Source organism: Macaca mulatta, chromosome 12 (assembly GCF_049350105.2).
Source record: "Macaca mulatta isolate MMU2019108-1 chromosome 12, T2T-MMU8v2.0, whole genome shotgun sequence".
NCBI lineage: Eukaryota > Metazoa > Chordata > Mammalia > Primates > Cercopithecidae > Macaca > Macaca mulatta.
Window position 1 is genome coordinate 64,718,323 of NC_133417.1, and position 13,760 is coordinate 64,732,082.

Here is a 13,760-nt window from a genome sequence, read left to right on the forward strand (position 1 = left end):
GGTTGGAGAGGAAGTTGGGGAAAAGAGAGTTAAAAACTGGGTAGTCAAAACCAAACCAAACCAAAACAAAACAAAACAAAACAAAACTGGGTAGTCAGCTTCAGTTGGCTCATTTCTAAAACTCTTTGAAAAACAAACATTGTTGTTTAGAATACAATATCCGAATGTAGGAATTCGGAGCATGGGTGCTGTCAGGTCTGCACATGAATGCCAGCTCCCTGCTGACCCACTGTTTGCCTGTGGGCTAGCTATCCAACCCTCTGGTAGCCTCTGTTTCTGCTTTTGCAAATTGGGGATAGCATTCAGTGATCATCCATGTGAAGCTTCACTTACTGTGGTGTAATGAGGAGCTGAAAGAGCCTGGCTTGGTCAGGTGAGGGTCTACTAACTCTGCTGTGGGCCGCAGAGCACTTCACCAGAAAGGGTGCCCTGGCTGAGGTTACATTTACCTTTATTTTCTTTTCTTTAGAAAGTGCTGGAGCCAGAAAAATACCTTGGAACCACTAAGGGTGGGTGTGGACTTTGGAACCACCTGCGGAATTAGAAAGATGGACAAATAGTCCCATTGTTCAGAGACTGGAAGTAGAATTGAGACTGTGGTTTATAAGCAAGTAAAAGGAAGAGCTGCTGAATTTCTGAGTAGATTCTTGGGGAGGCACAGGGCATGGTGATTTGGGGTGTGAAAGCAGCAGCAACTTCAATGGGGCAGTCATGTGACTGGCTGGTGGCCAGTGAGGTAGTAGGTTTGGCTTTTATTTTAATCATTTTCCCTGGTACATGGGGAGGAACTGAAAAGTGATTCCAACCTCAAATATGCCTGGAAATGCTGGAAAGAGTGTTTGATACTTATATCAATACTAATTCTCTTGGAAAGGTGTTTTTGTAGAACGGCTAACTCTGTATCTCTTTCTGCCACAATTTTCCAAATCCTCAATTTGCTAAAAACCTCAGTCATTAACAGATCAAGTAATGGTCATTAGATAAATCATAGTAATCAAATCTTATCACCCTTTACCAGGCAATTAGGGTTCCCCAAAATGTCTCACAGATGTGCTTAAAAGTGTGCTTAAGACAGTATTTGATTCTACTTTCTTTTTCTCAAGTATCTGTCTAACTAAAGTGTGAGGCCATTTAACAGCTTAGAATGTATTAAGTAGAACTATAGCAAAAGGTAGTAATAATCTGGATGCTTTTCTTCACAAATAGTCTTTTAAAGATCACTGGCTTTATTTTGCTATGTCATATAAATAGTTTCAAAAGGGTACTTCTGTTAAAGAGTATGTTGACCTTACATTTTATAAGGATTCTGCTTATTACCTATGTTTCAGTTTAACTGCATCAAAAACCCCCCAATAGCTCATGACCAATTTCTCTTCCCATATTACAAACCTAAGAGGACAGTCCCTGAACACAAGGACTGTTCCTTGTAGAACCATCAGTTTTCTTTTCTAAAACCTTTGATTTTTGGAATACAAAGTGCCTTGGTATACACTTCTGTCATTTGTTCTTTATCATAAACCTGTGAGATCATAGGGGAAGTATTATATTTGTCTGGGAAATCCCCATTTTTGCAGAGTAGTCAAGTGAGACATTCAGGCACTCAGCCGCAAGTGACAGGGATGAAAATGGGCTCTCTCTGATTGGACTCTTGACCTATAAGGACAACTTGTGACATCAGTGGGTGCCTTCTCAAGTTTCAAGTTAAATTTCACAGCTCAAAGCTGGGCTTCAATTAATAAGCTCTCTAAGTCACAATACATGCTTTGAAGAATGATAAGCATACAACCACCACACCAGAAGCAGCTACATTGCGCTAACTGTTCACTAAGCGTTTTGCTCCCACACATTCTTTGCTGATGCTGGACCTCTTACATGCCATGGGCTTCCTTAGCAAGACAGGCTTTCCTGGGAAGACTCTTCTCTGAATGTGCAAATTTATGGTGATAGCATCCTTAAAACAACAGCTTTATTATGCAATAGGTACAAATTTGTGAGATGAGGTGATTATGCAGAAAACTAGCAAATTAATGTCATCAGTAACGTGAGACAAAATAGTTTCAATGGATAAAGGGGTTGTTGGCAGGCTTCTAAGAGTTGCCCAGAATTCTGATAGTTCTGCAGCCACCCTACCACAAAAAGTCCATTTCCTCTTCATGATTCACCAAACATTCAAAATTTGAAAAGTCCTAGTGAGATCAAGGTATCTTAATGGTATAAATGTACACCTGGGTGCTAGGTAAAAGCAGTTCACTCATAAAATTTATACAATTTCAGTTTTCTCTGAGATGAACATGACTCACACAGGATGGGAGTTGGGGTGAGAGGCAACCCAAGGCACAGTGATAAATTAATGTTCTTGTATCACAAGTGAAAACTTTGTTTATACTGCTAAAGCCAAGGGGGAAAGAAAGAAGCTGTTTGGGGGAAAGGAATACTGGTTTTGAGCCCTAGCTTTGCTGTAACAAGCTAGGTAACCTTGGATTTCACTTTGTTGGGACTCAGTTGTCTTGTATGTTTTGTTTATATACTGCTAGATAAGAAGGTGGGGACAACAATCAGTATTGAGAGTCTGAGTAAAGGAGTCCTAGAGAAGGTCCCTAACTTAAGACAACAGTCCCTAACCTAAGAACAGAAGGGATATACATAAATTGAAAAGGGTAGAATTGCCAGGACTTCATGTTTGATTATACTGGAGTGGTGGAAGAGGCAAGCCTGAAACCTCTTGGGTGACTTGCTAATTTCTGACATGTAGAACTTAGATGGTACCAGTCACCCCGACAGAAACAGAGAAGAGGTGGCAGGTTTGGCTTTGGCTTCTGTGCAAATTAAAACTTGAAGTATGCCTTGACTAGTCACAACTGTGTATGCTTTTAAAAAAAAAGATTTAGTGTTTCAAATATTATATTTGAAAAAGTCAAGAAACATTTCATGCCTGTGGGCTATGCTGGTGGCGTTGCTTAGCTCTCTCTGGGTGGTCCCCTGGGTAGGTCCTTAACCTTTTTTGTGCTACTGATCTCTTTGGCAGCTGGGTGAAATCCATAGTCCCCGTCTTAGAAGAACATTAGAAATGCATAAATAAAACACATAGGATAAAAAGGAAAATCAGTTATATTGAAAGGAAGACACTCTGGGAACTGAGGGAGTTTAAGATTACAACTATGCCCCTCAAAAGAATTAGATCAGGAGGCTAAAAGAACACTGTCAAGAAAATTATCCTTTCTGATCCCTGGACAAATACAATGAAACAAGTTAAATCCAATTAAAAGGCATTTTTTTTTTTTTTTGACTCTGTGTTTCCTCTTAGTTGGCAAGTTAGAGAAGGGCTTTTGTGGCACAGAATTTAAATTTGCCATTAAGTCATATCCAGAAAGCAACTGCTTTACTTTTAGGAGGAAACTGGCTCGCAGAAACAGACTGTCAACTATTCAAAGGTTAGGGATTGATGAAAAGGAAAACCCCATCTCTAATTCTCTAATATTTCTCCATAACAGAACTTGACATTCTCAGAATAATTTCTGCATCCTCACTAGGAAATAGAAAGACTAGAAAGAAAAACTTGTGTGGATGGATAAAGGATAGCAAAGCTGCTATCCTGCCTTTGAGGTCAAATTTAGCTTCAATGATCTTTAAGAGAAGAAGAAAGCCACCATAAAGCTAGGGAAATTTTTAAAGAAAGGCAAGGAGAAATAATAGGACTTAGAGGACATAATTATATGCATATTGACATCTGGTGTAATTTAGAGCAACACAATGAAAAATATTTGCTTGGGAGATAGCTAATTACGTTTAGTGGTTAAAAAAATAAATCTACTCATTCTTTAACTTGGAAATTAGTTGTAGTCCAGTGCCTAGACTCAGAGCTAAGTCCATGGTCAGCTCCCCACAAGGCAATATTAATATACTTATTTTTGGAAGCAACTGAAAAACTCCACTCTTAAAACGCTGAATCATAAATATAAACATCAAAATTTGGTTGCTATGCCAAAAATGAAAATAAATAGGAAAATCCACTCAAAATTTTCCCATTTTATCAAAATCCATAGGCAAGAAAAAATACATTTTTCCCCCTTCTCCTTCTTTTCTTTTTTAAAAGATGGGGGTCTCACTATGTTGCCCAGGCTGAAGTGTAGTGGCTATTCACAGGCGTGATCATTACACGCTACAGCCTTGAACTCCTGTGTGCTGAAGTGATCCTGCTGTCTCAGTCTCTCGAGAAGCTGGGACTGCAAGCACGCACCACTACACCTGGCCTTTCTTCTTCTTTTAAAACTTAGAATAAGATCAACATTATTAGATCATTTGACTTTTAGCCTGTAAAAAGATTTCCTGTTAATCAAATGTTTCCTTTCCTCTAGGCTTTAGAAGACCATCATAAGAACTACATATCTATCTGATGAAATCCCAGGTTTATCATAACATGGCTGTGTGACCTCAGACAAGGCATTTAACCTCTCTCAGCCTTACCTGCAAAGTAGAGGCAAATATGCACTCATAAGAATGTCGCTCAAAGTAACTGCACAGTGCCTGGAACTGAAGAGCTCACTCACTGCCCTTACGAATGTATGACTCTATTTTTACTAAATTGTGCACATTCAATATCACATGTGACAAGCACAACAGCAAATCGGTCAAAGTCCCTCTCTACTACTCACCGTGATAAGGCTGGTCACAAAGGCTTTCCTCTGAGCCTCCTTTCTTCCAGATATCAGATGCATTTGAGATTGCTGCGCCATGCCCATTCTTCAGAGCCAGCTGGTACCGGGCAGCACTGTACAGAGAGTGGTGCTCACATTTCCACCACAGCATGACACTGGAGTCACAGCTGAACATTCTTACCTCATTCACCGATTTGGTAATATCTAGGCCAAGGCACTTTTGGGAGTGCAAATGAAAGAGCCGATGCTGGGACACCCACTTCCATAACTTGTCCTCAGTTTCATCACAGTCCTCTGCTACTATCCAGCCATACACTGGCTTGATGCACTTGCCCGTATTTCCATGGACGATGGTGAAGGGGTCATTAGCTGAGTCAAATGGATAGACAGATTGTGGATTATGTGGTTGAAGTGCCTTGCTCCCTACTTGCTGAGGAGAGTCTGAGACTACTGGACTGTTCCCATCCTCAGACTGTTCCCACTCTTTATAAGCTGCAGGGCACTACACAAGGTGGGACAGTGGTGAGCAGAGAGGCAGTGCAGTCTGTAGGGTCAGAGCACGGGTTCTGGAGCCAGTCCACCTGAGTCCATATTTTGCTCCTGCTACTTATTAGCCATATGATCAGGGCAAATCATTTAACCTGTGTGCTCCAGTTTTCCTATGATGGGTGTGAGCATGAAAGGAGCTAATCCATGTAAAGCATGTAGAGCAGCATGTATATTTGTTGTTGCTATTTCATGAAAGATATTTCCCTTCTCATTTAATGAGATAAAAGAAGCTCTTTAGTTTTCATCTCAATGAAAAGTCTAGTTGGGACCATAATTCTGCCTGCTTACATGTTAGCTACTATGACAGGGTAAATTATTACATGAAAAGTCGATGCTTAACACAGCATGTTCACTATATATATGTTCCTTTCTTCAGATCTAAGTACATAGTGAGGCCTCTGTGGTCCTCTGCCTTAGGGCAAGTTAGTGTGGCCACTAAAAAGGAAAATTTAAGGACAAATTTCTTAAAGACCACTTCCCCCTAGATATTTTTTTGGAGGACTAAATTCATTGAGGTATGTCAGAGGAAACGGGGAAACTTCTGGGGGAGCAGCAGAACAATGGGGGTACCGAAACAAGAAGAAATAGAGATCTGGGTTCTGAGGGTAGGGGAACCTGTGGCCAGCTGCATTGTGGCACCCTCAGGAAGGTGACAGGACCTGGGGAAAGCCTGGGGGATTGACTGTGTGGATCACCTAAGAAGGCTGAACCCCAAACTCCAGGAACTACCAGAGTGATGGCTGATGAGTCTTGAGCCACCAGATTCAAGATCCTGTGGGTTTGGACAAGGGGAAACCCAGAGGTAACCAGCGGGATCCAATGACTAAAGAAGAATCTTCCCTGAATGTTCCCCTGGCACTCTGCATGAGCTGGGAAAGACCCCAATAAGGACAATTATTGAAGTTCTGGCAACCTGGTGGAATGGGAGCTCAGCACCAAATTTAATTTGGTTTTCTGAAAATAAAGTAATGCATTGTTTCTTGCACACCTGAATTTGTGGAGTAAGATTCACATCTGTTACAACAAACTATAATCGGATAATTTGGTTAGTTCTTTTACAAAGGAAAATTTTAAACAATTATAGCAGAGATCATCATGTTGATAAGAGTAAAGCTGAAATATTTTAGACAAGCTTAAGCAATCACTGTCAATGAACCAGAGTTCAGCAGAAAGACCTATAAAATTTTGGTTCCCCAAAGACACTTTCATTTTGATACCAGCGTCACAGTCACTGGTTTCACTAACACCAGATGCTTTTCCTAGTAATAATTCAAAGGCTTTCAGAGTTAAAAATTCCCATACCAGGGACTGGTGACTTGAGGGGATTTTTACCATGTAAATAATAACTATAAAATTAAGTCTGACTGCAGCTTGAACTTTGGAAGGATTTTTTTTTTGTTTTGTTTTCAATAACAGAAGCAACAACAAGGGAAACAACAAGAACAGCAACAAAAATCCTTTAAAGCTTAAAGTTATTTTAAATCTGAATTTTAAAAGTATTCCACAGGGTTGCAGCTAAGGATGTTTGATGTTTGCCATAGCAGCTTTCCTCCCTCACACTTTTTTTTTTTTTTTTTTTGAGATGGAGTCTTGGTCTGTTGCCCAGGCTGGAGTGCAGTGGCACAATCTCAGCCCACTGCAACCTCCGCCTCCCAGGTTCAAGTGATTCTTGTGCCCCAGCCTCCCGAGTAGCTGAGATTACAGGTGCCTGCCATCACACCCGGGTAATTTTTGTATTTTTAGTAGAAATAGGGTTTTACCATGTTGGCCAAGCTGGTCTCGAACTCCTGACCTCAGGTGATCCATCCACCTCGGCCTCCCAAAGTGCTGGGATTACAGGCATGAGCTACTGTGCCCGGCCACATCCCTCACAGTTTCTCCTTTGACAGTCCTCTGCCACTTTCTGCTTGATGGACACAGGCTGGGAGGACAGTCAACAAAAGAAAATGTACTATAAGATTACTACTTACACTTTCTCTCATGGCCTTCTCCCACAATTCAATAGCTACTCAGACCTCTGATCTACATCTTTTCTAAACTGTTCTCTCTTGCCTCTCCAAAATAAATCTTGCATTCCAAAGTATCAAAAATTACAGAAGAAAAAAGAAGTCTGCTCCTGCAGGAGACGTGCCCATCACCCTTGTTGGAAACATCCCCTCTCCTGCCCTGTAGTCTTGCTGCTGTCTTTCCCGGGCATTCTGCTTTGTGCGTTCGATCCCAAACAGGTGAACTGGGGAAGCAGCAGCTTTGCCTTCCTTTGCAGTTTGCAATTCTGCATTTTTCAAAGTTTTTGTAGAATCCAATGGATTAGCTACATTTCTTTGTACAGTGGAAAAAGCAGGAGTTAGGAGTCCTAGATTGAAATATTAAAACACTGCAGGAGAGGTGTGGAGTAGCTCTGTTAAAGTGGAGCTGCCAAACTTCCTAACAAACTGCTACATCTCTGAATATAGACGTTCTTCTCAGACTAACCCCTTGTTTGAACCAAGTATGCAATTTCAATGTTTGACACTTATAGTGGTCACTTAGTACAGATCTTAATTATTCATATACTTAAAGGAAACTTATTAGCCTCCATATATAAGGTACGTATATGCATATATTAGATAGGGAGAGTCCTATCCTTTCATGATGCTTCCCTGTATCTTTCTTTACCTTTAGCAGGAGCTGTTCAAACTGCCTCAGTCTTACGACCCTTATTGGGATAGTAGGTTGAAGAGCCGGAAGGAGGACTGAGAAAGAGTGAACATAATCCCTTATTTAGAAAATTTGGTATAGAAGGGCATACAAGCTATTTTAGAAATATATTATACTTTGAAAAGGTAATTACAGAGTAGATTTTATTTTATAAAACTTATTTTATAAAATAGATTCTTTACAGATAGCTTCCTATTAGATTTTGTTCATTTTACAACTTTATACCAGTCCTCAATGGAGTTTTAGTATTTACCTCCAAATACAACATTGGGGCAAATCTAAAAGGCAGAATTTGATGAAAAGAAGCCTCATTACCCTCTAGATACATTTGTATATGCTTCATTTGATATAAATTCTCCAGTGTTTGAGAGAAAATGGCTAAGTAGCGTTACCAAAAATTGAAAATAAATTTTTAGTATTTTTACATCCATCAAAGGAAAATCATCTCTCTCAGTGTTTTCTTATTGTCTGATCACTAAATAATTCCTGCCTTATAAACTCTAGACCAAATAGCTTCACGCATTCCAAAGAGGAGCTGGATATTGACATATATAGCCATAGACAAATGGATAGGGAAATAGCTTGGGAAAACAAGAAGGATGAAGATGGCAGCATTTATAATTTCAGGGGAACATCCATAGATCACATATTAAGCATTTTGTAGAGTCTCTACCATGTGTTCAGAATGTACAGGTAAGCGCAGCAAGAGAGAATCAGAAGTCTAGGTTTGTTAGTTCAAAAGCAGGTCCTGAAATGACAGCTGAGTCCATGGCAATGTCCAGGGAGTCAGAAAGTCTTCACGCATGATTGGGTGGTGTTGGTTGGTGAAAACCTCAGGAGTCCCTGACGGATTGGTTTACTTCAAGCTGTTAGCTCTCCAAGCAGCAAAAATGTAAACTAAGCACCTGGCATCTCCCCAAGGACACAGAGGTGCTCCTTCAGTGTTTGGGTGATAGAGGCCACCTGCACAAGCCTAGCCATGCACGTGACGAGGTGCATGCCATCACCAGCATCATGAAGCTGACACTCTTGCCAAACAATTGACCCAAATGGCTGGGGGTTCAAAATTCCAGTGCTTCCCCAAACAAGGCCACAAGTCTGCTCTGAGGTTGAGAGAACATCGATCAGAGTAGCTGCTAGGAGTAAGGAAGGATACAGGATAACAAAACCTGTGGAGACCTAGCACAGGGCGAATAGAGTTAAACCTGGTGCTTTTTGCTTTGGGTCAGTGATAAAGGGCAGTGATTGCAGAGATTGCAAGAATTAAGGAAACCTTGAAATTTGTGAAGGAGATAAAAACAGGACTGAAGCAGATGTAGATGGGAACCAAGAGGTTAGTGATTGAAAAGTTAGTGCATTTTCACTGTAGTTAGTTGTTGCAGTGAACTTTTCCACCTTGGATTGTGGGGCAGGCAGATAAATTCTCAAGGCAATAAAGGATCTTATTTTAAATGATTCCTTTGGTAGTTAATAGCACACAGGGTCAAAGGAGAATAGAGAAGTGTGACTCAGAGCAGGGTTCATTTACAGGTCCTTGCTGTAGATAGGATGATGGCACTCACACTCTGAGAAATCTCTTCCCATCACTCTCCGAACGAAGTCTAAACCAGATGGTAACTTAGCTTAGCTGCAAAGAAAATAAGAGCCACCAGCAATTTAGTGTTTTTCAAACTGCCTGGACAGTCTTTTCCTTCCTCATACAGGCACGATAACAGAAGTGGCCGGTGGCGGGTGGCCCATTGAGTGCCTATGATGCGGCCCAACCAAGAAACAAAGTCCTCTGCACACCTCTCGCCCAGGCAAAAAGAGAAAGTAAAAGCAACCGGTTGCTGCCAAGGGGTGTGGTGGGGTGGCGCTGGCACTACCCTGAACATCAGTGAACTGGTCCTGCTTCCCCATTGAGAGGCAGCAGGTCCCCAGCCAGGCGACCTGCCCTTCAGCGTGGGGCTGTCAGCCTTGGGGGAGCGGGGTCGTTTGGAACTGATAAAACAAAGAGAAGAAAGGTTTGCTGCTCTAGACGGTGGGTGGCGGCATCATAGCTGACTCTTGGTCTTGGTCACTTTCAGAGGAGATGGTTTACTTAACCTGACTGCCTTTCTGATGCGCACCGTAGGCGCAGTGAAATCCGGGAATCGTTGGGAATCCTTAGCACTGTGGGTGGAGGCTCCTCTTGGCCCTGTGGCCAAGGTGACCAAGGGGCGAAGGAAAAGCGAGAACGGGCGGGACAGGACGCAGAGGGCAGATGGGGAACCCCATACTCCAGCAACATTTTATAAGACAGACGACGGAGCAGGGCACCTAGTCAAAAAAGCCTCAGTGAGCCTACTCTACGGTGGACCGCGTCCCCTCTGCACCAGAAGGGCCCTGTCCTCCCACATCCACCGCGCCCTCCTCCGGGCTCCCGAGGGCACTGGGGCGCCTACTCCGCCAGACCTCCCCTGCGGCTCACTCGTCCGGCTCCAGAGACCCCCAACAGCAAAGCAGCCGTGACCTGCGCCGGGGGCGCAGCCCTGCTCCTGGCTGGAAGGCGGCAGAGCTGCGGCGTCGAGGCACCCAGTGGACTGCGGGGCGGAGGCGCCCGCGGTTACCTGCGCGGCCAGAGGGTTCCGCGAGCTCGAAGCACCAGAGGAGTAGCATGAGAAGCCCCGCCGGGCGGCGAGGGGTCGCCCAGTCTGTCCTCATCCTGAGCAGGCGCAAGCTTTCCGGCCGGGTCCTCGGGCGCACGCGGCACCGGCCCCTCCTGCTGAGCTCGGCCTGCCCCGCCCGCTCCTATATCAGGCCTCTCGGGGCGCCCCGGCCCCGCCCCCGCCGACCCCGACCAATCAGACGTGCGTCTCCTCGGCCCCGGGGCGTAGCGGGCCGGGTGTGGGAAATGAACAGGGCGGGGCGCTAGATACCTGCGTGGGGTGGGACCCGCGAGGAAGAGGGACGTGCGGGTCGGTGGGAAAGCCAGGCACCGCACAGGCTCCTGCACTGGACGGTTTGGTCCCCGCCTCTTCATCAGCCAAGCTGGGGAGATGCGGCCCTTACTGGGACTTGGCACCGCCCTGGTGGGTGGGTTCTGTCAGTTTAGAACCTTGGGCTCTGCCTAGCTCACTGTGGTCAGGTACGACTTCTCCATTCCAGCCTGGACTGGAAAGAGACCCACGGTGTCTCTTGCCCCGGAGAAGGAAGTGAGCACCTGCCGCGTGGGTGACTGCGGCCAAACCTAAGAATTCAGTCGTCCTTGGCAACGTCTTGGGTATTTTGATAGTGCAAATGGTATACTGCAGTTCTACCCATAGTTGTTAAAGAATTAAAAGCAAGAATTACTAGAGTGACCAAACGACACTTCCAAGGATGACTTACGCTTTATAACAATTTGAGCTTTGCGAGTAAGCTCTTTGCGTAATAATTTAATGATAATAATAATTAGCTGGTAGAAATGTAGAAGTCTGCACGCAGAACCAGAAATTTCATGTCCCACTCTCTTCCTGTGGACACTGCTATCATTAAAAAGAGACCAAATTATTAATGACCTAAGTTGCTCAAAAGTGAATGTTTTATACTTTTAAATCCGTCTTTGCTGAACACATAATGTGTACTTGAGGTGGCCTCTATCCTTGTTGCATGAGGACGCAGAGACCTAGTTGCTCTTCCTGACTTCCACTGCTGAGGCTTCACAGACGGCTCCCAAACCTGCCTTGGCTCTGTCCTCTCCCCAGGGTCTGGCCTTTCAGTTCCGTAGATATAGTGAGCACCTACCATCCCAGGATCTGGGCACTCCATGGAACAGGAGGACAAAAAGACATCTCTGCCCTCCCTTTAATACTGGGGAGACTGGAGCACTGTGATGGATAATATTGTCAGCTTGATTGGAATGAAGGAATGCAAAGTATTGTTCCTGGGTGTGTCTGTGAGGGTGTTGCCAAGGAGATTAACAGCGGTCTGGGAGAGGCAGACTGGCCCTCAATCTGGGTGGGCACCATCTAATCGGCTGACAGCATGGCTAGAATAAAAGCAGGCAGAAGCTGGAAGCACTTGACTGGCTGAGTCTCCTGTCCTTCATCTCCTCATCTTCATCTAGATGCTTCCTACCCTTGAACATTGGACTCCAGGTTCTTCAGCTTTTGGACTCTTAGACCTATAAAAGTGGTTTATCAGGGGACCGCTGGCCTTCGGCCACAGACTGAAGGCTGTACTGCTGGCTTCCCTACTTCTGAGGTTGTGGGACTCTGACTGGCTTCTTTGTTCCTCAGCTTGCAGACAGCCTATTGTGGGACTTCACCTTGTGATCGTATGAGTCAATACTCCTTGATAAACTCCCTTTCATATATACATGTATCCTATTAGTCCTGTCCCTCTAGAGAACCCTAATACAGGCACACGCAGTGACACAGGGCAGAATGAATGGGGAGACTCTGACAAAGTTTGAAGGAAGGCAACATCTTAGCTGGGTCTTAAAGAATGGGTAGGAATTTCAGCAGGCACAGCTGGTGGGAGAAAACTAGTGACAGGGCAGAGACTAGAAAATGCAAGCAGAGTCAGAAGACAGTCAAGAGTCCAGGGTAGCTGCCCTGCAGGGTGTGTGCCTTCGAGAGAGATCAAAGTAGTTGTGGTGGGGGCCCCAGTGGAAATGACAGCAGAAAGGTGAGTTGTGTCTGTTTTGTGAAGGGCCTTGACTTTGTTCTAAGGAACACATGGTGGGAATTTCTGAGTAGGAGAACCTGCCACTGATCTGATCCCCTCTGCCTCTGTGGCTGCCTGCCTTTCTTTCTGATCCTGCCCAGCTTGGAGATCCTTGAGGGCAGTGGTCTTGCCGTATTCATTATCACATCCTCAACACTGGGCACAGGGCCTGTCCCAAAGTAAGCTCTCAATAAATGTTAGTTTAATCAAGGAATGGATTCCTAGGGCCGCCACCTTAGCCTAGGGCTGTATGAGCTCCTACTTGCATTATATTGCAATAATTTCTCAATTGACCTTACTGCCAACAGTTATTATCCTCTCTGGCAAATGAATCCTTCTAAACACTGTTTGGAACATGCCACTTTTCTACTCAAATCCTTTCAGTGCTATTTGCATATAGCAGGAGTTCCTAAATGCTACTTAAGGGGAATTATGAAACCCTGAAATTTTATGCAGCTTTATAAATGCACTGTTTTTTGAGGAGGAGGAAGAAGGGTACAAGGCTTTCATGAGAATCCCAGAGAAGCCCACGGTACAAAAAGAAAACTCTAAGACAAAAAGCAAGTACCTCTATAATCTGAACCTTTCTCTTTTTTTGAGACGGAGTTTCACTCTTGTTGCCCGGGCTGGAGTGCAATGGCGCAATCTCAGCTCACCGCAACCTCCACCTCCTGGGTTCAAGTGATTCTCCTGCCTCAGCCTCCCAAGTAGCTGGGATTATGGGCATGTGCCACCACAGCCAGATTAATTTTGTATTTTTGATAGAGACGGGGTTTGTCCATGTTGGTCAGGCTGGTCTTGAACTCGTTACCTCAGGTGATTCGCCCGCCTCAGCCTCCCAGAGTGCTGGGATTACAGTTGTGAACCACTGTGCCTGGCCTAATCTGACCCTTTCTCTTTACTGCCTTCATATGTCACTTTGGTTCAAGCTACCTGTCTGAACCTATCTTGCCTTTTCTTATCTCTGCCCATATATGCATATCCAGAATGCCATTTTCCCTGTACTTAGTTCCAACCTTTCTTGAAGTTTCTGTTTAGATCTGACATTTTATGTAAAACACTTCTATCAAGGGGTTAACCCTCTTCCAAAAATCTACATAATAGTGTGCATTCCGTTCACTTGGCATTTAACATGTATTACCTCTCGCCACGATTTTTTTCTTCAGGGACGTGCGCTGATTATTTCACCTA

General features: G+C 44.1%; 1 protein-coding gene across 3 annotated transcripts in view; it reads right to left on the reverse strand.

Moving 5' to 3' along the window:
• LY75 (lymphocyte antigen 75) overlaps positions 1-10,667 on the reverse strand; it is a 94,687-nt gene extending 84,020 nt beyond the window's left edge. For all 3 annotated transcript variants that reach the window (XR_013401991.1, XM_001093552.5, XM_077957072.1), the window contains exons 1-2: positions 10,490-10,667; positions 4,653-5,024 (exon numbers count right to left, since the gene is read on the reverse strand). Coding sequence is in view for 2 of the 3 variants with exons in the window: in XM_001093552.5 (XP_001093552.3) it covers positions 4,653-5,024; positions 10,490-10,583 (466 nt within the window). In the remaining variant the exon portion in view is untranslated. The remainder of the gene's footprint in view (positions 1-4,652; positions 5,025-10,489) is intronic.
• Positions 10,668-13,760: the final 3,093 nt, after the last annotated feature.